Source organism: Pezoporus flaviventris, unplaced genomic scaffold (genome assembly GCF_033815535.1).
Source record: "Pezoporus flaviventris isolate CSIRO_AGI_PZ_B2104156 unplaced genomic scaffold, CSIRO_AGI_Pfla_v1 ptg000043l, whole genome shotgun sequence".
NCBI lineage: Eukaryota > Metazoa > Chordata > Aves > Psittaciformes > Psittacidae > Pezoporus > Pezoporus flaviventris.
Genome location: NW_026892591.1, coordinates 1,168,388 through 1,192,883, shown reverse-complemented (window position 1 = coordinate 1,192,883; position 24,496 = coordinate 1,168,388). Strand labels below are relative to the sequence as shown.

The 24,496-nt window shown below is 44.5% G+C and overlaps 2 protein-coding genes across 2 annotated transcripts in view; one reads left to right on the top strand and one right to left on the bottom strand.

Annotated features, from left to right (window-relative positions):
- The first annotated feature begins 278 nt into the window (after positions 1–278).
- Positions 279–1,634, top strand: NFILZ (NFIL3 like basic leucine zipper). The gene has a single exon (XM_061466650.1). It carries the CDS (start codon positions 464–466, stop codon positions 1,358–1,360), a length of 897 nt encoding a protein of 298 aa, XP_061322634.1. The 5' UTR covers positions 279–463; the 3' UTR covers positions 1,361–1,634.
- A 7,667-nt stretch (positions 1,635–9,301) lies between these two features.
- Positions 9,302–24,496, bottom strand: part of MUC16 (mucin 16, cell surface associated) — a 57,912-nt gene continuing 42,717 nt past the window's right edge. Inside the window, exons 69-100 of the mRNA XM_061466633.1 lie at positions 24,418–24,444; positions 24,028–24,170; positions 23,851–23,918; positions 23,259–23,431; positions 22,437–22,567; positions 22,281–22,348; positions 21,768–21,940; positions 21,242–21,268; positions 20,377–20,516; positions 20,218–20,285; positions 19,357–19,529; positions 18,737–18,763; positions 18,322–18,467; positions 18,151–18,218; positions 17,799–17,971; positions 17,515–17,545; positions 17,151–17,340; positions 17,001–17,068; positions 16,485–16,657; positions 15,956–15,982; positions 15,634–15,797; positions 15,446–15,513; positions 15,180–15,352; positions 14,737–14,900; positions 13,924–13,991; positions 13,148–13,302; positions 12,497–12,660; positions 12,341–12,405; positions 11,565–11,740; positions 11,423–11,464; positions 10,296–10,375; positions 9,302–9,446 (exon numbers count right to left, since the gene is read on the bottom strand). Of these exons, the coding sequence (XP_061322617.1) occupies positions 9,348–9,446; positions 10,296–10,375; positions 11,423–11,464; positions 11,565–11,740; positions 12,341–12,405; positions 12,497–12,660; positions 13,148–13,302; positions 13,924–13,991; positions 14,737–14,900; positions 15,180–15,352; positions 15,446–15,513; positions 15,634–15,797; positions 15,956–15,982; positions 16,485–16,657; positions 17,001–17,068; positions 17,151–17,340; positions 17,515–17,545; positions 17,799–17,971; positions 18,151–18,218; positions 18,322–18,467; positions 18,737–18,763; positions 19,357–19,529; positions 20,218–20,285; positions 20,377–20,516; positions 21,242–21,268; positions 21,768–21,940; positions 22,281–22,348; positions 22,437–22,567; positions 23,259–23,431; positions 23,851–23,918; positions 24,028–24,170; positions 24,418–24,444 (3,512 nt within the window). The 3' untranslated portion in view covers positions 9,302–9,347. The remainder of the gene's footprint in view (positions 9,447–10,295; positions 10,376–11,422; positions 11,465–11,564; positions 11,741–12,340; positions 12,406–12,496; positions 12,661–13,147; positions 13,303–13,923; positions 13,992–14,736; positions 14,901–15,179; positions 15,353–15,445; positions 15,514–15,633; positions 15,798–15,955; positions 15,983–16,484; positions 16,658–17,000; positions 17,069–17,150; positions 17,341–17,514; positions 17,546–17,798; positions 17,972–18,150; positions 18,219–18,321; positions 18,468–18,736; positions 18,764–19,356; positions 19,530–20,217; positions 20,286–20,376; positions 20,517–21,241; positions 21,269–21,767; positions 21,941–22,280; positions 22,349–22,436; positions 22,568–23,258; positions 23,432–23,850; positions 23,919–24,027; positions 24,171–24,417; positions 24,445–24,496) is intronic.

Below are 24,496 nucleotides of genomic sequence, written 5' to 3'. Positions count from 1 at the left end.
ATATATGACTGAGGTAAATCAGTTGCTCTCCCTGCCTCTTCCCTATCTGTATAACAGGGGCAATGAGATTAGTGGGTGGCAAGTTCTATGTCAGAGCAATTTTCATTACCCTGATTGAAGTTAGTTAGCCAAAGTGCTTGTGATCATTCAACAACAAAATACGTCCTTTTAACTTGGTCATACACATCTTTTGGGTACCCTGTGATGGACTTTGCAGACGCTGGTGAGGTGTGAATGCATCAATGTGCTGACAGCATTTTGAAAGCGTGCCTCCAAAAAGACAGCAATAGTCGAGGGAACCTGTCCTCGGGCTATGTGCGTGCATGGTGCTGTGCTCCGTGTTCCTGGTATGACTGCAACAGAGAGAAAACAATCGCATGGCTATATTAACTTTTCATTGGTATTAATTAATAGCACCTTTAGAGGTCACGGTTTTGTGTTCTGATTCTGGCAGAACCCGGCTATGTTCACAACCATGGAAAACCTGGCCCCGCTGAGCACCATCGGCGAGCTTGCGCTTCAGCGGAGCAAGGCCAAGCTCCTCCATGGCTGCGTGAGCGGTCCCTCCCGGCGCAAGCGGGAGTTCATGCCGGATGACAAGAAGGACACCATGTACTGGGAGAAGAGGCGCAAGAACAACGAGGCTGCCAAGCGCTCCCGGCAGAAGAGGCGCCTCAATGACTTTGCCATGGAGAGCCAGCTCGTTGCTCTCAGCGAGGAGAACTCCATCCTCAGGACAGAGCTGCTGTCCCTGAAGCTGCGTTTTGGGCTCATCAGCCCAGACACCAGCACCTACCAGAGTCACTCCCTCCAGGATTTCCTGGGAGTTTATTTCAGAGGGCACAGAGCAGCCTCCCCGCACCTCGAGGCAGAGCCCTTTGCTGGCGAGCCCTGCTTCTTCACAACGAAGAGCTTTGTGCCAAAGGTGCTGGAGCCAGCAGACCTTTCCTGCAAAACCTTTGGCCCATCCGGTAACATCCTTGGTTGTGACTCCAAGCCAGCTCCCATGGACACACCTGGCCTTCAGGAGCCTATGAGGCTTGATGCATCCTTCACATCCACAGTCTGCTCTCCATTCCCCAGTTACCACTGCCCAGACAAATATGCCTTCCAGTTGCCTCTTTCAGGCAGCGCCTGCTTCTTGTGCCCGTCCCCCAGTCTAGCCGAGGTGAGCAAAGGAAGCAGCACCGCTGTCTCAGATGAAGATGATGAGCAACAAGTGCCCAAAACCTTTCCTCTACAGCCATGCCCTTCAGAAGATCACCTGAAGGGCCGAAGCTACACTGCCCTACCTCACAAGCTCCGTATTAAGAGCAAAGCCCTCAGCAGCTTGGAGGAGAGTGGCCTGGACTCCCACTGAGGTAGCAGAGGAATGGCCCACTGTGGGGCCAAGACCTTCCAAAGACATGAAGGGTTTGGAAGGAGGGTGTGGGAGGAAAATACCTTATGCTTCAAAAGAGGGAAGTAATTTTCTTTGCTTTGCATAAATGGTAGGGGAGTTTATAGGTCTGGGCTGCATCACTACAGCACAGCTGGAGCTGGCCAAGATGTCCATCTTGCTGGGTGAGACCTGCCAGACCCTGCAGTTGTTGTGTAAGTATGACTTTCACACAGCTGCTCTGCTTACAAGCCAAACTAAAGAGGCTAAGACAGCAGAAGTGGTACCCATGTAACACAACAACCGCTTGGGGTAGCAGCCATTTTAATTACGTATGCTTCATTGTCGCCTTCATCTTCACAAATGTGCTTGAAGTCTTAATTGCTTGATAGGAGAAACTATTGATGGAAACCATTAATCTCCATCTGTCCATGAGGGACATGGGGGCATGGTTTCACTTCTGTGAAAGAAGGAGGAGATACAGGAGTGTGCAATGACCAGGACAGGAAGGGAGATGTCTAACATGTTCTACAGGTGTGTCCCTTTACAGATATAAGGGGTATATGTATATGTTTTTATGGTTATAAATCTACCAGCTGGGTTCCCTCCCGAGGCTTTACTCATGTCAGCTGGGCTGTGGGAAATGATCCCTCCTACCAAATTTGCACACTGAGATGTGTTGGGAAGCTTCAGCAAAGTGGGAACTTGCTTTCAGGCTGGGCAAGCTCTTACTTGGTTCACCCATGGTGCTTCTGCTCCATCCCCAAGCATTCAAGAAATGTCCATGCTAAGACATTTCTAGCATAATCTTCACATTGGTTTTAGCTATTTGTGGTGACAAGGGTTTCCATCTGTCTAAGGAGGCTGCTCTTTTCCAGATCTCCAGACTTTGATTTTATCTAATGTATTTGGGTTCATCTCCTTCCTCCTTTTAAAGCATTTTACACCCTTTTACCTAAGCACATGCTGCACATAGTGTATGTACTCATAGAATCATAGAATGGTTTGGGTTGGAAGGGACTTTGAGGATGATTTAGTTCCAAGCCCCTACCACAAAGTATCTGCTGGGATACTTGCCCTGTCCATCCTGCCTTTTGACTGCTTAGCCTTTGACAAAGCCTGCACTGCAGCCATGGTAAGTGTGTAGGAGGTGTGATACAGCTGGAGAACATCAACCCAGCCAACCACATAGCTCAGGGCTATGTAAGGCAGGAGGCATCTTGAGCTGTAGCTTCATTCATTGAGCTGAAAGCCAGTCGAGCCTCAGTGAGCAGTAGCCCCAGTAAAGCCTATTTCATGCTGTTCCTCAGTCACCTCATTTTACAAGCCAAAGAGAGTTTTCAGAGAGGTATTCCAGGTATAGCTGTAACTTCTTGTCCTCAGTGATCCTTTCGTGTTTTGTCCTTTTTCCTAAAGAAAGGAGGCTAATGTGGTTCTGATGTTTCTGTCTGGTAGCTCTAAACATTTTTTTTGGCATGTTGGACAAAACCAGCCTAATCTCAAAGAAAATAAGCAGCTACAAATTGCTCTCCTCTACCCCAATACATTTTCATGCATAGACTTGTAGAAAGCTGCATTTGCCTGCTCAGCCCTGCTGGAAACCAGAGATAACACTGGGAGCTCAAGCTCAGATCCCTCGGAGTCTCCTCTTTGCTGTTCTGCTGCTCACAGAACTACCCCGATCCTTTTTGTGTTGCACTATTCCCACTAGAATTTCATGTCCTGGACAGTAAGAGAATTGTCAAGAGTTGTTTTCTAGAAACTATTTTATGGCTAATAAAGAACTGCATCAGTAATAAAACTGTGTAAAATGACAAACCATAGTACCTGACATGGGATGTAATAATCTGTCAAACTGGTTTGGAAAAGAGGGCCCTGAATGTGAGTTGTACAATGGGTCATCTAAACTGTGGAGATGTATCCACATGTTGTGCCTAATAAAACTGTTTCTAGAAGCTGCAAAATGTGTTGTCTGTCTGTTGGGACTGATTCTGCACCTAACTTTCCTCCTCAGGGACAGCCAGAGTGATAAACGCATCCCGTGGAGACAAGTGCTGTTCAGCAGGAGCACAGTGAGCTGCGATGAAGGGCACAGGTTCAGCAGGCTGTGGGGAATGGATCTTTCCAATTCCTCTGTCCATAAATGTGCTTTTCTCCAGCTCAGCACCTTTTATACTGATAACCCTTAGGGATAAACCCTCCTGACTGTCCATCTCTTGTACTTTGCTACTGCGATCAGTGAAGAGAAGTGTGCAGATCTTCATGTTGGCAGCTGCTGAGGCCAGACTCCCTGGGCTGCAGCATGAGGTGGGCAGCTCTACTGTACTCACTGGCATGAAGGGAAACCAGAGTGCTGCAACCACTCTTCAGGTGTGAAACTTAATGCAGTGATGCTTTCAGATGAAAAGAAACCACAAGTGGTTCGATTTCCTGTCCTGTTCCCTCTGTCCTCTCTTCCCCTCAGAACTGGAAGGGACAGCCCATAGAAGAAGGCTGCTTACAAATTATTTCTCTAGAAGAAATTGCCTCCCCCCTGCTCCTGCCCTTCCCTGTCACTGCTGGACCAGCTTTTCTCACCACTGTGCATGTGCCTGCAGCCATTTCTGGATGCAGCAAGAGATGCGGGGTGCAGGCAGCAGCCTGGCTGTGGCAGCAGAGCTGGGGGTAGATCAGCTCACCACGCTATGTAGGATGGGTTCAGTGATGGGTTTGGTGCTCAGAGTGAGGGGCGTAGCCCCCAGGACCTACTGTGAGATGACCCTGATGGGTTTAAATCTGCAGGTGACTTTCTGTGGGCATAGTTCGTCTGAAGATGAATAGGAAATGAGCAACGCTTCCTGTTTGTTGTTCATCTGCTGTGGCACAGACCAAAGGCCAAACCTGGAGCCGGTGTAAGCTGCCTGACCCTGCAGAGGGAGCGGAAGGGTGCATGAAAAGGTGCGAAGTCCACTCATGAGATGCTCTCTGGAAAGCAGCAAGCTGCATTCCCCCAGTGTCTCTTGTTCAAGGCCCTACATCCCTCCTCCTGCTCTTCTTGTTCTTGCTTTTGCAGCCAGGATGGAAAGTGATGGTGTGGACAGGAGTTGCTCTCCCTCAAGAAACCTCCCACCGGGCTCAGCACCAGCACTGCCTTGCCAATGGGTCTCTGCTGCAGCTGAGAAAAACCTTTCCAAGCAGGGAAGCAGCTTCTGTGTGTGCAGGAGCCCATAACAACGGGACAGCCATCTGCGTGTAACCCAGGTCGATGCTCGTGGCCAGCTCTCTGCTTGCATGAGGAGGTTCAGCTCTAGCCATCTCCCTGGCCCAGGAATGACAAGACGTGAGACTTACATCCAAGCCAAGTGTGTGTACAAATCACAGGGAAGTTTTGCTGTTTGCCAAATGACACCACTCCTGCCTCAAAGCCCCTGGCAGCGCAGGTATAGGGTGGTGGTGAGTGAGGACAGGGCAGCTCTCGGTGCAGCAGCACACGACAGCTCTGGGCTCTTGGTGGGGAGATGCAAGTGATTTTGGCAAGTGGGGAACAGATGGAGGAGAAAATATGAGTGAAAGGGAAGGGAGTGGAAAGGTTACATTTAAAGGTTAACACTTGCCCCAGGAGTGAAGAGGCAAATGTCTGTGCTCTTAAATAGCATTTGCTGATGAGGTTGTCTCACAGCTATTTGGTTTGTTTTTTTTCTTAAAAGACCAATTATGTCCCTTTTTTTCCACTGTACTTGTTCACACCCCTGTTGAGCAGAGAGTCTGATGAACATCATTATGAGATGTCAGACCATCATCACCTTCCTGGTGCGGTAGCATTAGTTCTCACCTCCTACGCTCACTTCATTTCTTTAATACAGCAAGAAAAACCAGCATGACATGAGAATGAGATTGCAGCAGAAAAAGACTTTCCACTAAATAACCACAGTGTTTTGCCTAACCTCAGAATCAAACTGTCCCGTTCTTCCTGGTCCCTTACTTTCCTGAAAAGACAGATGAGGGGATTTCTTGTCCTACTAAATCACACACACGGAGTCCTGGCACATTGCTGCGACTGAGGAGCGCAGGGCTCCAGCACCGAGCAGGTAGGGTTGACCTGTCCCTTTCAGGCCCTGAGCCCATGATGTGCCAGAGGCTGACTTGTTCATGTCATATTTGCTTTATATCACCAAAAAGGGCTCAGCCTGAGCTGCACCCATCCCTTGGGCACAAAGAAGCCATGTCCATCACTGCCTGATGAGGTTGTCCCCCAGTCGCAACCAGCGGATACCCTGGAGCTCAGCACCAGTCCTTCACATCTAGTGGACTGTGCCAATCTCCCAGGCACCCCCCAAAGTCACAGGTAACTTTACACATCTGCAAAACATCAGCCATTGACACGCACAGGCTGTGCCACCACACAGCACTGGGAGGCAGAAGGCAGATTTTAACACAGGAGCAGGGGTGAAAAGTGGCCATGGTCCGGGATGGCTCTGACAGTTGTTTAACTCACATCCTCACCAAAAGTCCCTGTGCAATCACTGCTGCCATGGAGTCTCTTTCCCAACACACAAGGCGATGAAAGGACCCATCCTCCTCCATGGGAAAAGTTGATGGGTGTCAGGAAGTACCTCTGGGAAGGTAAAAGGGTGACCAGAAGGTGTCTTATTAACCACCAAGCAACTTCCTCCCTGCTCGGTGGCTGCGCTCTGTGCTGGCAGGACCAAGGTGGTGGCAGTGATGGCCGAGCCCAGCTATCTGCAGGAGATACCATGGAGCAGGCAGAAAAGCTCCATCACCCTGATCTGCGCTGGTGGTGAGCAGGGAGAGAAAGATGCTGCTCCTCTGGCCTTTTGCTGAGCACAAAGGGGAGATGGGGGGATTTGCTGGGCTAAAACCACTGCAGATGTGACAGCTGTTTTGTGGGCTGCAACGATACCTGCTCAAGAGGGCTGTGCTCACCACAAAGTTAACCAGAGTCCTGCCCCTCTGTTAAGCCTTTAAGAGTAAAAGGTAAAGGCTGAAAGCAAGGTGTTTGATTTTTCAGCTGATACGAGGGATGCAGAATAGCAGCCCTGGGTTGTGCCTCACCCCCTTGTGTTTCCCCTTTCAGGTCACAGGAAACAAAGGTGCAGCTCTTTGCTCTGCAGGACACTGGACCATGGTTGCAGCTGCACTGGGCACATGGCACAGCCCCATACTTGAGTGCATCCTTGGGGAAGCAGCAGCCAGCAGCTGACCCAGGCCAGCGATGCTGCTGTTGGCTTGCTCCTCCCAGGCAGCCCAGCATCCGTAGCCTGGGTTTCTGGTGAGATATGAACTTTTCTCTGGAAAGTTTCAGGGGAAATGAAGTGGCCACTTTGAGTCAATTTGAGAGCCAAACACCCTTTGCTTGTCAGAGACCTGTGGGAAAGTGCCCTGCAAGATGCCTCCTGCATCCCTGCAGCACCCCTGTGGCATCCCTCCTGCAGCCCTCCCATGTTTCTGCACCATCCCTGCAGATTGCCTGCAGCATTCCTGTGGCATCCCTCCCGCATCCCTGCAGCATCCCATATTCTTCCCACATTCCTTCCACCTCATCCTGTGGGAACTTCAAGAGGTTGTGGGGATGGAGAAGTGACCACATGCACCTGGGGCCATGAGGGTGGCAGGGAGGCAGCAGAGCACAGATAGCACTGAGGACCAGGTGGTTTATTGCAGGGTTTCAGCATCACCTCCGAGCCCGTGCCCCAGGTTGGTGGTGGGGCTGTGACTCCACTGTGGAGGTAGTGCTCTGCTGGGGGTGTGGAAATGGTTGAGTTCTGCTGCTGATGCTGAGAACAGGAGGTTAAAGAGCTATCTGAATGTGTGCCCTTGTTGAATGGTGCCCATGCTGCACAGAGGGTTTTTTGATGACTGTTTCCAAAGCAGATGGAGCACTTTTCTCTCTATTAAAAGCCAAATAGATCAGGAATTGATGAGGTGAATGATGAGAAGCAGCTGAACCTTTTCTCACTGCAGCTCAGGCTTGTTTCCAGCACAAAATGTTTAAAGAGCTGAAAAGGAGACTGAAAAACCGTCTCTTACTAAGCAGCAATTGCCAAGGCAGTTCTGGGTAAGTCCACCTAGTCACATGCTGGGAAGAGAGATGGTTGGGAGCTGCCAGATGTCAGGATCCCTCACTGGTAGCAGTGGGGACTCTGGGCTGAGCTACATAGAGCAGTTAGGGTTGGAAAGGACTTTAAGATCATCAAGTTCCAGCATGAAGACGAGTACAAGGACAGAAATGCTGAGGAGCAGCCCGCGTGCATCTGCAGTGCAAGGGGAGAGGAGGGGCAATGGGAAGCCAAAGGTGGTGCTGGGAGGAAGCAACCGCAGATTGGGATGCTGAAGGCAGGCGTTGATGAAACTGGGCCCTGGGCAGATCCCTGAGGTCAAGCTGAGCCTCTTTGTCTTCTTGCTCTGCTGTTGCCCAGCCCCAGTCTCTGCCTCGGGCCAGAGTCTGAGCTGCCTGCGTCACTGCTGAGCTGGCTGGGTCCCAGCAGCTTTGCCAGGGCCCCTTTGGAAGCAGCAGCTCCATAGCAAACGTGGGCAGGTGTCCAACCATAACACACAACGCATTGCGACATCGCATACAGGATGCTGAGAGGCACTGTGGCATGTCAGAGCTCCTTCCTCTTGGAAAACAGCCCCACAAGGAGGCTCATGAGCACCAGCCATCCCCATACTGTTCTTTTGGTCATACAATGGCTGTTGCAGCCACGGCACACTGGGTGGCATGGAAACTTGGCTTTCACAAGTAGGTCTGAAAGCTTTTCATCTGGTGCTGCTGACATAATAATAGGTGCTTGAAAAAAACCTTGTTTGATTGAGCAACCAGATTTCTAATCCTCTGTGTAGGTAACTCCACTCTGCACTAAGGAACCTGACCTGGGGGACAATCTGGTCCAACCTGTCACTGAGGAGCTTTACTTTGAAAGCAAAATGCCGGTTTGATTGAGTGGAAACATTGCCTGCAGTGGAAGGATTAATGACTAATCATGTTTTTTTCATTAATTCTAACTCTAGTGCTTTCACTTTCAGCAGAAGTTTCATCTAATGATAGTATGAAACAATTACCTAGAGATCAGCACCATCTCCAGTGCTCTGAGACTGAGGGATGCAACAGGCATTCTCAGGCAAGTCTGTCTGGCTCAGGTAGTCTGGAGGGGCAGTAGAAGGTCCTCATCACTAACATCAGACACTGCACTATGGGTTAACAACCGAGGACCAGAAGTTCATAGATTTCAGTAAACATAGTTTTTGATTTGGGATGAAAAGCGTTGCCACAGGGGAAATACAAGCAGCTACAGCTTCACGGCAATGAGTGGCATTTATTCACTTGGAATCAGTATCAGTCTCAAAAGACAGAGGTGACTGTATCACTCAGATTTAACAACATGTCTTTACGTAATCTCTTGACATAATTTTAAATGTATGAAATCATAGAATCATGGAATGGTTTGGGTTGGAAGGGACCTTAAAACTCATCCAGTTCCAACTCCCTGCCATGGGTAGAGACACCTTCCACTAGAGGAGGTTGCTCCAAGCCCCATCCAACCTGGCCTTGGTTTACAACATTTACATTTAAAAAGATAAATTGGAGAAAAGCTGAAATCTAGGTGAAGCCTTTAAGTTTACAAAATAAATCCCCCCCCCAAATCTATGAAGTAGTCTGATTTTTAAGCCTTTTTTAGAAGGCTGACATCAGTGAAGGGCCCTGCAAACTGCAGTTCCTGGTAGTATTTATTTTCTGTTGGTTGTGTAATATTTGTATGAAGTACTGCAATGCTTTAAAGAAATGTTTTCCTCAACTTCTGCATTGTTGGCAGTTTCCCATAGTAAGAAAATAGTTGTGGTTATAGTGCAAGAATTGCCTCAAGAGAAAATGCTAAACATAATTTATTAAAGAAACATTTTTCTAGTACTTATAAATATTTTTCCTTCATCAATGGACAAGCAGGTCTGTGAGGACAGACCGACTGTCATGTCAATGCACTTTTCTTGTGCTCAGATGTGGGAAGTACACGCCGTACATGCCTTGTTGAACCTGGTAGAGATGTGACTTTCTTCTTAGGCAAAAGACAATCTGGTGGGAAAAGAACGTTAATGGTAAAACGCGAGTCTGAAGCTTGCCCTTCATGAGATGCCCCCAGACCACGTTGCCAGGTGGTGATGGAGGGACTCTATGACTAAGACACTTGTCTGAAGCTGCCTAGGCAAACACTAGCACAACCCTCAGTTTTGAATCCGAGTTTTTTCCTCTCCTAAATCTTGCTGTCATTTTTAATCCTGAACCTCTAAGGGCAGTAATCCATGTCCTGTGTAGGGTTAGCTGTTCTCTCCTAGCTGTTGCAAAGCAAACAAAGCTACTGTTGAAATGGTGCTATTAAGATGCTGCTCCCCACCAAATCAACACTAGAGATCAGAAGAGGATCTGCCCTGCAGCTGGAGCACGGCCCCACGAGGCTGCTACAGTCTGTATGTTAAGAGCACTGAATACAAAATTCAGGCTGTGATCCCTGCAGGTTACTAAAACCATTGTCTACGCTCCCTCACCTCTAACCAGATCATTCTTCAGACAGTTGAATAGGGAAGAGGTTTAAGAAATGCAGGAGATCCCCTAATTCAACCTGCTTGTCATCTTGCTGTTGGCCTTAACTTTGAGTATATATTTTTCTCTCGTCATAGGGATCCACTTCCCTTCTAGAAATCTACTTAGCTGACTATAAATACCCTTCCCCATCCTCCTGTGCACAAGTCCTTGAAAGAGCTGGCAGGAACGGAAGGAGGATTTGGCATGCCATTTGCTGAGCACGTCAGGTACTGCTTCCAATTGGGCTTCCTGTGGATGTGTCTGAACGTCCCTCCTGCAACTCCCCAGGTGGCTGGGCACTGCCAGAGCCGTTAGAGGTAGGGCAGCAGAGGAACCACTTACCAGGAAGCATAACAAGAGGAGGAGAACGAAGCCAAACAGGATGGAAATGCAGATGAGGATAATTGCCCAGAACTGTAGCCCTGCAAAGGCAAAATAAGAGCACATCAGGTTTTTTTGCACAACTGTACATAGGACACAGAGGGAGATCTTGCCCCAGCCAAGTTCAGAAGTACTCTACAGTGCACAGGTGAGGCAATAGTGCTGAAAGAGTGTTTGGTCTCCCCTGGCTGCAGGGAAATGTGCCCCAGCAATGACAGGTTGGGTGGGACATAAAGAAACTTTGATTAAATGGAGTGAGGGTCTAAGGATAGAATCATAGAATCATACAATAGTTATGGTTGGAAGGGACCTTAAGATCATCCAGTTCCAACCCCCCTGCCATGTCAGGGACACCTCACACTAAACCATGCCAGCAAGGCTTTGTCCAACCTGGCCTTGAACACCACCAGGGATGGAGCATTCACAGCTTTCTTGGGCAACCCATTCTAGTGACTCACCACACTCACATTAAAGAACTTCCTTCTTATATCCAATCTAAACTTCCCCTGTTTAAGTTTTAACCCATTACCCCTTGTCCTACCGCTACAGTCCCTAATGAAGTGTCTCTCCCCAGCATCCTTATAAGGCCCCCTAAAGGATCTACAACTTTAAATGTCACCTCGGTGTGTGTCAGAGCCCTCAGATGGTTTCAGAGAGACAAAATTCTCTCTTAGCTGCTGGATAGACCCTTTTTGGGAAGGGGACAGGGCTAAGGTTGTCAGCAAAAGCTGAAATTACTTTAGTCAGCGTGTTTGTGGTGCATGGGAAACCAACTGAGAGCTTGTGTTTCCTTCTCCTGTTTACTGTTAGCTCTGGGGCTGTGGCTATGCTTGTGACACTGCACCTGGATCTCTTGTAAATACTGCAATTCTAAACAAACTTTTGTGCCAGACCTTCAAAACAGCTTCCCAAATTGTATTGCTTTTGCCTGTCCTCAGGCTGGCTGGCTCTGATGGTAGCTTGCTGTTTGCTGCCAGCCTAACCAGGAGTAAGCTTCTGGGCTCTTGCATGGGTCTAGTCTCCATTTCAAGGTATGTGATGCTGATTTCCTGTAGTTTAAGTATTCCCTATTCCCAAAAACCACTTACCAGATCTTTCAGGCTGTTCATCTGTCTTGACTGGAGAGTAACCTGGAAATTAAGGGTAGGACAGGTGAGAAACAGAACACTCTAGAGGTGTTTGAAACAAAACTAATAAGCATTCCCACAGAGTAACTGCAGGAGCTCTCACCCTCAACAACCAAACTCTGCTCTTCAAGCTCATAGCTGGGGCCCAGCTTGGTGAATCCATGTGTCAGGTGTTTCAGCTCCTCATACACCTCTTGCTTTTGCAAACCTCTCGAGAAAGGGTCGGGTGTGAGCGTGCAGATGGAGGCAACACTTGTGTAAGTCTTCCCACTGACAGGCCTGGGGGATGACAGCCAGAGTCATCAATGTGAGAGAAGAGAAAAATAGAGCAGGGTAGAGGCAGGGAGAAGGATTCAGAATCAGGCTCAGGTTTGCAGATGTCTAAGCAGTGCTTTATTAGCATGGGATTAGTTTCTGCAGTTTATGCTGGATGAGACAGGGACTCCTGCAGCCTTGTGAAATCAACCACTGATTTAATCCCAGGTAAGGCATTTTGAAGAGGGTGAATCAGCTCTGCTTTTTTTTCTTCCTCTAAAGAGGTGTTGGAGAAGACACACAGAAGTAGAGCTCGTTTTCAGGCTGGTCAGTTCTGCTGATTGTTTTGCTAATGTGTTTATTCAAATAAATTAAACGAGAATGAATGTATTTGTTTTACTTTGGAATCATTTATGCATGACAATGGATCTGCTAACATGGAAACTAAACCACCTCTCTTTTGACAGGAACCTTTTGTGGTAAAGAAAGAACTGACAGAGGGACTAAAGATGCTTCCCCTGTGTCATCCAGAGCACACAGGTTAGTAACCAGGCATAAAGACCATGCTGTGGCTCCTAATGGCTCTTCCGCTAACTGCTCTTTCGGGACTCAAATAGGACTTACCCAAAGCTCTCAAGGGTACAGCCAGCAAAGTAGTCCTGCAGGCTGCTAGTTCTGAGTACATCAAGCTGATGGGAAGAAACAAAACAATGGGGGAAAATTGAGTAAATTTAATACTCAATTTGGACATGGAAACCAAGGAATTGCTGTTAGTTTTACCTCTTTCTCAATTTTCTCTTTGTTCACTTGGTACATCTGTGACCTGGAGTCCTGCAGTTCCGGGGAGTAGGGAAGGTTGGAGATTCTGAAACTTAATCTGAACTTTTCTTCCTTGGTCTTGAGGGGTGTTTCATAAGTTGCTGGCTCAATTGCTAGTTCCAAGCCTGGAAATTAAGAGGAGAAGTTAGTGTAAAATCTAGCAGAAAGAAACAGAGGCTTTTGTATCATGCAGCATTTGACCTGTGGGCTTCTAGCTAGGAAAACTTGCACAGGAATCTCAGCTAATTCCCAGTCTACCCTTTGAATCAGTTCTTCATCAATGTAGTAGGCCATTTATTTCTGTTGTACATTTGAAAAGAGCTGAAAGTCTTTATCTGTAAATGCCTGAGTTATGGTGAGTAGTTACCACTTCCTTTTCTTATTTGAGTAACACCTTAAGCCACTGAGGACCAAAGGGCTACACTGAATCAGACTGAAGGACTTGCCTAAGGCAAAGGGCTCTGACCTGAGTCCAGTGACTCAACTTGGTAACAGATTTATTCCCACACACATGCTTCTGATTGACCAGAAGTTGAGGAATTGTGAATATGCTATGCCAAAAGGGGGTGATCTAGGTGGAAATTGGGCAGCTGTGATTTGAGATGTACGTACTGTCTACTGAGAACCCTTGCAGCTGGTAACTGCTTCCCAGCCATAGTCCGGTTGCATTCGAAGTGCTGTCCTGAAAAACCCTTTCAACAACAGCTCTGTTGATGTTGGGTGCTGACTGGAAGAAGCACTTGCAGTCGACCACTATGGATCCAGCCCTGTAGACAGAAAAAAAAACAGTTTCTGAGGTAAATATCCTGGTGATTATGAAACTTCTTCATGTGGGAAAGGGTTTCCTGGAGGGTTCCTGCTATTGTAAGTGTTTTAAGCTAATGTGGTGCTACTGGGAGATGTGAAACATATTATTTGGAGGTTTTTCCCTTTGACAGGAACAGCAAATGAAATACCACTACCTCTTCCCTCTGCAAACTTGGGTTATACTGCAAGCATACAGTAAGATCGGCACTTTTTAAAGCCTTTACCTGAGTAGGTAGAGTAGGACAATACAGCTGTACCTGAAGCTCACATTTAAAAGCTAGCAGAATCCAAGTTGAAAGGAAGAATACAGGGGCTGCAGGGTCCTCATGAAGAGGATGCCAATCAGTAGTTACAGCAATCCTGACTGAGACTGAGAAAAATGACAGCCCATACCAAGTCAGGAAAAAGTCAAACTGACACATTCTGGGAAGCCTGGAAATGACTTCTTAAGGCATAAACTAAACCATTTCCAACATGAGAATGGAAGGGAGGAATTCTGCAGGGGATAATGACACTTGACTACTGGGGAATGGTGCCAGGGTGTGGCAACCTTTCAAACAAGATCAGATTGTATTGCAGACCTCAGCCTTGTGATACTGCAGTTCAGGAACTGGTCTTGCAGGTTGCTCTGACGGTACAGCTGATTCACCTAAAATAAGAATGTCATGTTAAAGATTAAAGAGTTCTGGGCCTTATGGTAAATGCTTTAGGACAGCAGGAGGGCCTCTAACTTTGGAGAAACACCAGATTTTTGCACAATTTTTTTGCTAGTTGGATTTCATGAGAGTTGGTTTTCACTTCAGTTTATGCCTTCTGGTGATGGAGTCTGACTTCCAGCTTGGCAAGCCTTTTTGCCTTATCTAAGCAAGCTGCCAGTGTTAAACAGCACAATCTGCTGACTGACAGCTGTCATTTTGATCGACATTTCACAGACAGCACAGACTCAGAACTCGAAGTATGGGATGTTACAGCTTCATCTAAAAAAGCAAAACCTACTCCATTAGGGCTTTGTCAGGTTCATATGGTGGCCAATCGGTGCTGAAGAGAGCGTGCTGGATTCTGAGCAATAAATTATATATATGTGCTGTCCTCTGAGCTTGCAGGGATTTGTATACACTTCAGGAGATGGGATTGAAATGCTGAGTGCATGTAACAGATCTCCTAAACCTCTTGCATTTTGCAGCGCATATATTTGGCTGGAGAAATATTTTAAGACCACATGTAACCTAACAAATCAAAAGTAATTCTAAGGCCAATCTCATGTTTTAGAGTCTAGAAACTTTTGTTCCCAAGTGTTGATTGATGCATTTTTCTAATTAAGGCATAAACCTATGACAGCTTCTGTAAAAATTGACCAGTACAGACATCATAGTATTTGAGCTGCAGCTCCTTACCTTGTTACTGATGCTTTCCATTGCTGCTTTGTATTCTGGAGACTGAGAGTCTGGGTTAGTTAGGTTTTCATTGACTATTTTAAAGGTCAAACTGTAGCCTGATTGGGCTGGAGCTTCAATCAAGATGGGCTTTCTGGCCATAGCTGTGTCTGTGAGGGAGAAATCTAAATAGAAAAGGTAGAGTGCATTTATTTTTACATCAGATCCATCCATATCACAAAAGTAATATAGGTATATGACAATTAAATTCTCCAGGAATTGTATGATTTAAGGCACAGAAATGCTTCTAGAATGGCAGTATAATGCTGTATTGGTTTTGTCAGTGTCAAAACCTACAGAACAGCAGCAAACTATAGGGGAAGTACATCAAGCCCCAGTGGAGTGGAAGAGTGACCTCCATGTAATCCCAAAACCGTAGCTTGATACTGTTCATGGATTCTCACCGTTGATGTACAGGCTGTTCTTCTCCAGGCTGTAGTGCCCCAGCCTGGTGATGCCATTTGTCATGGTGCTGAGCTCATGATAAACCTTTTCTCTGTCAAACGTGGCAAGACTGGCATTGTTGTTGTAGCTGCAGACAGCGTCTATGCCTGTGTCATCCCTGTGTCTCCCAGACCTAAGTAAAAGTCAGACATGCTCTTTAGGACACTGCTGATGTTTACAGAACACCCTGTGCAATTTGTATGACTAGAAACAACTAGAATCTTACCTAAATCTCATCACTTTACATCCTGTGTAGACAGAGCTTATGCTGCTGCTTTTGAAAAGACGGTCAATCTGTAAATAAAACAAACGCAAAAGGTGCAACTAAGAATTTGAAAGCATGTCCCAAGTTTAATGCATTCGGATTAAGTTCATCACCATAACACAAAATGGCAAAACCAGAGCCAGACTCACATAATAGTTGATAACTTTTGCTGTGGAAGTGAATTTGGGGGAGCTTGGTGCATCCAGATCTGCCGTGTACTGCAGGTTGGTCAAGGTGAAATTCAGTGTGAATAGCCTGGATGTTGGTCTCAGTGCAGTGGTTATGCTCAGAGCTATAATCAAAGGGGAGAAGGATTATGATCATGGTATAAAAAAAGTTAGCTTCACTTTCAAAGACATTCCAAATCCTAGCCCAGTTCAAGACACTCTGAAGAATCCCTTCCCCTCCTATTTTCTGAGTGTACCACTCCTTAGACGCTTTTCCCTGGAATAAGTTTGGCAAAACACTTACATGATCTCTCAAGTGGCTCAGTGTAACCTGGAAAGGAAACGAACAAGAAGCACTATGTAAGAGAACTATACACTTAAGGGGATGCAAGAGAAGAGGGGATGACTTGGGAATGAATCATCAGAACCAGTCCCTGAGGGTGTGAATCTATTAAACAACCCACTGCTTAAGCAGAACAAGGTGCTTTTATAAAAGTGATGGCTACAAAGAGAAAATGTATGTGCCACTGTTTAAATACTGGAGGGAGAGAAACTGGGTGATAAGTTGATATGCAGGTGAATGACTGAGGTCAAGACTAAAATAAAGTAACTCTTCAATGTCATATAAATATTGAATTTTTTAAAAATACCTATGTGAAAATGCTCTTGGAAGTATACACTTCACCTTATGTACATAACTAAGCTACGCAGTAGAATGCAGTGAGACTACCTATTCCTTAAGGTCACTTTTTTTACCTTGAAGTGATCCCTAAGACCTGAGGTGGTCTCAAACTCCTCTGTTGCCTGGAGGAATGAGAAAATCAAGCACTTACCATTGATATAGAGGCTCTTGTTGTCCAGGTTATAGATTCCTAATTTGGTGATGCCATTTGTCATGTTCTTTAGTTCTTGGTAAACCTTAGTTTGGTTGAACTTGGGCACTTGGGAACCATTTCCATAGCTGCAGATGGTGTCTACTCCTGTGTTATCCCTATTCCTCATTGACCTGAGGAATTGAATATCATGAGGCTTGTGTTAGTCATTTAAAAAATCTGGGATTTGTGTTTTGGTTTGGTTCTTTTTTTTTTGTTTTAGGTTTTTTGTCTTTTTTTTTGTTGATGGTTTGATTTTCATCAGAAGAACAAAACCAAACCAAAACCAAACAAAACATCCCAAAACTCTTAATCTGTCCATGATTCTCAGACGAGCTGCAGAAATCACTGAGATACAGTATTACAAAGAATACCAAGCTCTTGACAAAGGAAAAGAACTGTTATTAAAGTGTTAGCCAAACATAAGGAAATCAATTTTCTCAAGTCGCAAGTTAATCTTTCAGATATATTGCTTACCTGAATCCTGTTACTTTGCAGCCAGTGAAATAGGGACCAATGCTGCTCTTCTGAAGCAGGGGATCAATCTGACAAGGAAAGGTCTTTGTGAGAGTGGGAAACCCAAAATACTGGGTGATTTCAGGGAAAAACAATGTGACTTGGGCTTACATAATGTTGCATTATTTTCTCAGTAGATCTGAATTTAGCAGAACTTGGTGTCCTTAGGTCTGTTGTGAACCTGAGGTTGGTTATTGTGAAGTTCAGTGTGAATTGCTCTATTATTGGTCCTGGGCTTTGTGTGGTTGTTGACTTTGCCACTGTAAGAACAAAAATTACACAGATAAAATAAGAGCAGGATCTTTGTAAGACATAGTATACTCATTATCTTTCATCAAATTTAGAGCAGAAAAACATATGAACATGATAGCAAACTTCAGACACTCTGCAATCTTATAAGCATTGCCAAACTGAGGGAAACAAAATCACCTTATGCCTCTGAGTAGCTTTAGCATGTATCTGTTTTTAAATATACTTACATGGCAAACTATGCAGCTCATTGTAATCTGAAAAAACAAACGGACAATTATTAGGTATATGTTCAAAGAATATCTCAGAAGGACTAAACAAATGGGGTTTTATCACAGAAGATCAGGAATTGTTGCTAAATTCATGACTGTTTTAACTTAGTGATTCGGGCAGGGTCTTTTTTTTTTCCCCTCTACTTTATCGGTTTTGAGGGGTGCATTTAACCTTCATTCTCATTTCAAAATACTCTGTGTCAACATATGGAATAATGCCTTGAGGTGATCTCATTACCATCAATGTAGAGGCTCCGGCTGTTAAGGCTGTAGTGTCCCATCTTGGTGATGCCATTTGTCATATTGCTCAGCTCATGGTAAACCATCACTCTGTTGAACTCGGGATCTGAAGGCTCATCTCTGTAGCTGCAGGTGGCATCTACTCCTGTGTCATACTTGCTCTTCTTTGGCCTAGGAAATGAGGCACTGGTTTAGGATATTTTAGCTATTATTCAGAAGTCCATCTTAACTTTTAGTATATGATCAAACACGTCTATTAAAAAACCCCTCAGATGTATTGAATGCTGAAAAATTGAAAGCACCTTTTTAAGAAGCAGGAAATGCAGACTTTTCCCAGACGTGGCTCTTACCTGAATGCCATTATTTTGCAGCCAATATAAGCAGGGCCAATGCTGCTTTTTTGGAGTAAAGGGTCAACCTAGAAAAATGAATAATATTTAAGTAAAATGTCATGAAGAAGTAAGAGATTAGAGTTATTAAGAGAACTGTGCCCAAACAGGCCATCATTTTGCCAGACTTACATAATAATACATGACTTTTTCTGTTGACTTGAATTTTTTAGAGTTTGGCATTGCCAGATCTGCAGTGAACTGGAGGTTGGTTATAGTGAAATTCAATGTGAAATTCCTTATTGCTGGTGACAGAGGTGGTGTACTTGAATCAACAGCTGTAACAAGCAAGGCAAATTATTGCTTGAGAACACAATTTATCATCATCATTGCTAGAGGAAACACTGTAAATAAAACTCTCAGATATTCTAGTTGACTAGATATAGTCTAGTTGACTAGGTCATAGCAGCTGCAGCTCCCTAACAGGCTCTAAAATTCTCTTAATGCTTTTATAAGTAGTGCTCTTCATTAGTCCAACCTTCTTTTCCAGCTATTGCTAACTAGCAAAATCTTCTTCCCCTTTCAATTGCTATTTAAAGGTACTTACACAGTCCAGGCTGAAGTTCATTATAACCTGTGGGGGAAAGAAAAGACGCAGAGTTTGAGAAACTGGCTTACAGCTTGCAAGGTCTGGCACACAGCAGAATAGAGAACTTCAATTGTTTTTGTCTGAAGGATGGTGTGCAAACATTTACTGGGGAAAATTGATGACTTTCTCGGTGTAAATGGACATTCATGCTGTTGCTTTTCTTAGCAGCGCAAAGAATTTTCCCTTCCCTAGAGATGTTGAGAAGGAATTTACCTGCTCCCCAAATCCAATTTAACTTTTACATCGACAATGTAAGTATGACTTTGGTGTACTTGTGTCCAGTTCTAGTGCTGTTGTGCAGAGGAGCACATTTCATAGTGTACCCTGGGAGGTCAATCCTTAAATTTTCTTGAGAGTGACCTGTGGTGTACTATGGTATATTGTATTTGGCTAAGTTGAAAGGAATAACAAAGTGCAAAGGCTTTGAGGGACAGTGGGTCCTCTGCTTTGGTTAACCCTTCTACTTGCTCTTTCTCCAGGTTTTATTGCTTCTGTAGTTATGTAGCATCTCTATTCCTCTTAATATTAAATCAGCAGTCAGAAGATGATTCCCTCCTGACATCAGCTCGCACACTTACCACTAACATAAAAGCTTGCTGCATCCAGCCTATATGGTCCTAGCTCAGTGCAGCTGGCTGTCATCTTGCTGAGCTCATGATAAACCTTGATTCGGTCAAATTCAGTAGTGGTAGCGTTGGCTCTGTATGTGCAGACTGCATCCATGGCAGTGCCCTCTGTGTTATTCACAGACCTGAAAAATGACACGTTTATGGGCCTGAAGGATACTTCTGTGCGTTTGCTTGAGTTTGCTTGCACACTACTGTGGTTTTGGAATACACTTTAAAATACTGTAAAACAGTGTTGTTAAATGAATGATCTCAAATATAAGGAAGGAGTTCTTTACTGTGAGGCTGGTGAGGCACTGGAATAGGTTGCCCAAAGAAGTGGTAAATGCTCCATCCCTGGCAATGTTCAAGGCCAGGCTGAACGGAATCTTGGGTGACACAGTTTAGTGTGTGTTGTCCCTGCCCATGGCAGGGGGGTTGGAACTTGATGATCTTAAGGTCCTTTCCAACCCAAACCATTCTATGATTCTATGAAATTCTGGAAATTTAGTATTTTGCTGTTTTACATAATTGTAATTCTAACTGAAATGTATTTAGAATTAGTCAGATTACCCTCTTCATATAGTACGAAATTGATGTGAAATCAATGCAAGCATAATTAGAGGAAATTATGTAATAACTACCCAATACAAGGGATCACAAATGAAGTGTAATTCTACTTGGCACTCATTAGAACTTAACAGTCTCTACTGGTCTAGAAGGAAACAAAATCAGGAAGAAATTATAAGTAAAGGAAAGATTTGTGCATAAACCTATTGTCAGCTAAAATTTGATTTGCCCTTGTCTTCTATAAGAGTTCCAGGATGTGCCTACCTTAGTACCACCACTGTACAACCAGTATAGACAGGGCTAAGGCTGCTGTTCTTGAGCACACGATCAAGCTGCCAAAAAAGAAAAGCCAGTTGATAAGTCACAGGGAATAAATAATAAAAGCAAGAACGTAGCCACAAGAAGAACCTGGCTGACACTCACCAAGTATGTCAGAGTCTTTTTGGCAGCAATGAATTTTTTGGAATTTGGATTTCCTAATGCTGATGTGTAGAGGAGATTGGTCGCAGTGAAGTTCACTGTGAAATGTCCTTCTCTTGCAGGAGGAGGAGCTGGAGATGCTGCTGCAAGAAAAGTACAAAATTTTTTGCAACAAGTAAAGAAATACTCATGAACCTGCTAAAGCCAGGGATAAAGAAGCTCCTATCAGGTGGCATGAATGGGTACCATACTGAAGAGCTCACTATGGAATGATGCCAGCAAAAGCATAGAACATATAGCTGAAGAGCAGATGAGGGCTATGCAGCTCACCCACATTCCTACAGAAGACCAGTCTTAGATGAGCAGGCTGTAAACAGGTACCTGACTGCTACAGATGAGGAGCTGAGGTAATCTCCTTCTCCCCTTTTATCCTGGTGTGTGCAAACCCTGATGTCCTTTAATCACACTGGAAAACGTCTAGCTTTTTCAACCTCAGATTCTTTTCACTTGCAGTGGTGCTATTGGAAAAGACTGAACTGCGTGTCACCATCAATTACGCTCCAGCCTTCCAAGAGTGCAATTCTGTGTTTCTGCAAACAGGTGCCCTCACACAGTTTCCCCCTATTAATTGTGGTCTAATTCAAATGCTTCATGAGACATGAATAGCAATGGTGCTTAGTAGTTAATTCCTCTCTTGTTAGATGTTTGTGCCTTATTTTTACTTCTAGTTCCATTCAAAGGTCAAAAAGAGAAAATATCTGGATATCATGATTTAACCCCAGCTGGCAACTAAGTACCATGTTTTCATCTCTATTTTATATATTGACACATAGGGCATTGTGGCTTTTTAATTACTCAAAGTACTTACAAGGCAAGAGATGGGCTTCATGGTAATCTGAAAGGAGAAAGGACAAAAGTAGTGAATTGAATTGGATATCTGTATAAGGGAATGATGCCACAGAAGGACAACAGATTTGCTGTTTCTGAGCAGTCACTACAACTATTTATGGTAGTGCAGCGAGGTGTCATTTTGAAGAAACCTCTGTCGTAAATGGTGGAGGAAGCCTCCAAATTTATATTGAAATTAGTTGCCTTTACTTCTTTTAAGGTTTATATGCTGCTTTGCATGTTTTGGTAATTTATCAGATACTAAAAAAAACCAAAACAAACCTGCAACTGACAAAGCAACACCCCTGAAGGTAAATGTGCTTAGTGTGAGAAGGTGCAAATGATGGCACATTGTGAACTACATAGCACATAGGTTGAGTCCAAGAATACGTGTTGCAAATGCTATTCCATTTGCACACTAGTCATTACTGTGCTTTAACTACAAGACAGTTATGGACTATTAGGCAAAGAATATCCCCACATTCAGATGGAAATCAGCTCTTTACCATTAATATACAGGCTTTCCTGGTCAAGGCTGTAGATTCCTAAGTTGGTGATGCCATTTGTCTTGTTGCTCACTTCACGGTAAACAGTCACTCGATCAAACTGGGAAGCAGCAGAATCTGTTTTGTAGGTACACATAGCATCTACTCCGGTGCCTTCAGTTTTTGGTGCAGGTCTAGGGAAATAAGGATGGATAGTGTTCTGTTCCAGAATTCAATAGTCATGATACATACTGGGTTTTCTTAATTATTATTTAATTCAACCATATTGCCAAGAAGAAGAGAAAATGTATTGTTTTTTTCCTTGTGAAAGCATACTTGATCTTTCAGATGCTGAAGATATGCATTCAAGTAAATTTATGAAGACATAGTTGAAAAAAAGTGTAATGATTTCTTGGATTCCTTGAATCAAGTGATAAAAGGTGTAGAAGTGAAATAAGGGATTAGGATCCATTTGTGTATTATACTAGACCATGAAAAGGAAAAATCTATTTTCTTAATCTGAATTATGCTTACCTGAAAGCCATCATTTTGCAGCCTGTATACACAGAATGAATACTACACTTCTGGAACAGCTGATTGAACTGAAAAAGAATGAGGTCAGAAGTTAATCATATTTAGTTGAGCACAACATCACAAAGAAAAAAATACATAGAAATGTATCACACTAACCAGAGCAATCAAGACTCTTGCTGTAGCATTAAACTTGGCAGAATATGGATTGCTGAGACCACTGGAGTACTGGAGATTAGTTATGGTGAAATTCACTGTGAACTTCCCAGTTCTTGGAGATGCAGCTGTGGCTGGAAGCAAAATCCAGGGAAAAGTGCATAACAGAATGGAATTTCTTCATGTTATCTTTATTCTACAGTCAAGGGGTAAAACAATCCGGAGACTTAACATAGATGTAATATATTACTTTTGGGGAAAAAAGAACAAACAACCCACTATTACCATTAGACAAGGTATGGCAGACACTGATAATTACATGTGATACTACTAGTTTCTATAAACATTATAAAGAATTTAATAGATTTACCTGGCAAAACAAGTCCTTCATTGTATTCTGAAAAGCAAAGATCAAAGATACAAAAAATAAGAGAGGAAAAAATAAACCCCCAAAAATCACAACAAAAAAATGGAGAAAAAGTTAAAATTTAAAATAAGTGTAAAAAAATAAAGTATAATCCAACAACATTAATATTCTTATTTTAATACAAAACCATAAAAAAGAATAAGGAATAATGTGCCAGTATGAGGCATAACCTAAAAAAAGCTGTGAGAAAAAGAATTCAAGACCTGTGGACACAAAGCACAAAATCTTAAAAAAGGAAAGTTCCTTAATACCTGAATATATCAAGAAATTACCTGAAAATGCAAAAAAAACCAACATTAAGCAAACAAACAAACCCCCTGACCCAAGCAAAAAAAAAACCAAAAACAAACCCAACAAAACCATAAAAGAAAAATACAGAAAAGACAAACTAGGTTCACCATTGATATAGAGGCTGTCCTTGTCGAGGCTGTAGGGACCCAGCTGAGTGATGCCTCTGGTCTTGTTGCTCACTTGGTGGTAGAGGCCCACCCTGTCCAAGGTCGGGTCTGAGGGCTCCTTTCTGTAGGTGCAGACGGCATCCACCGCTGTGCCATCTGCTTGTGTCATGGGCCTGGAAAACACAGCACCGAACTGAGCACCCTCCTCTGTAACTCCTCGCTGCAAGACCAGGCCTTGGGGATTTCACAGGCATTCCTGCTTGGGAATCACATCTCTGCCTTCATAACATGTGTACATGGCAGCCAGGCACTGCTCTCTGTCTGTGCTAACTCCTTGGGGCTGTGAAGGATGGAGACAGCAAAGAAGGGCTTTACACTTCTTGGGACAAGACTGTCACACCTCTGAGGTGGGAGGACCAAATTCCAGGGTATGAACTAAACCAGAAGAGCATCAGGGAATTTGCTCTAAAGCAGGAGAGCATCAGGGAGCAGACCTGGGTTCCTAAATAGAGGCAGGAAGAGGGAAAGATATTGATGGGCCCCATCATCAGACCTAGGGACATGCAAAGGCACACTCAGCCACACTTCAAACCTGAAAGCTGTCTTTTCACATCCAAGGAAAGCGGGGCCAATGCTGCTTCCCTGCAGGAGCCGGTTGAGCTGCAAAAAAAGAGAGGTTTCACAGTTGAGACAATGCAATTTCCTTACAATATCTTCAAGTTTAGGGGGCTACCAGGACCACGGTCACTGCTGTGCATGCATCACTCACCAAGGTGGTCATGACTCTCCGTGTAGTGTTGAACTTTGTTGATCCCGGAGTGGCTAGGTCAGAATTGTAGGGGAGATTGGTGATGGTGAAGTTGATGGTGAAATGCTCGAGGGCTGCAGGTGTCGTTGGTGCATGGCTGGGAGCTGCAAGAAGCACAGGCAAGGAGTGACAAGGTGCAAGAGCAAAGATGTCAAAGCTCTGCAAGGGAAATGCAGAACTCTCTTGCCTACCACCTCTCGTTCCCGGCCCTAGTCTTGATGAGGATCTGTTGGGCTCCCTGCATGTCCCAGAGATCACTAGCCCTGCCCTATATTGGCCTCTGCCTACGAAAATAGACCTTTGAAGCACTTGGTGCCTTCTGATTCCACCCCCCTCCTGCAAGGCACTCACCAGGCAGGACTGGCTGTTCATTGTAACCTGGGAAAAAGAGAGAGAGATTGAGAGGGGGTCAGTGCCTGGATCCTGGTTA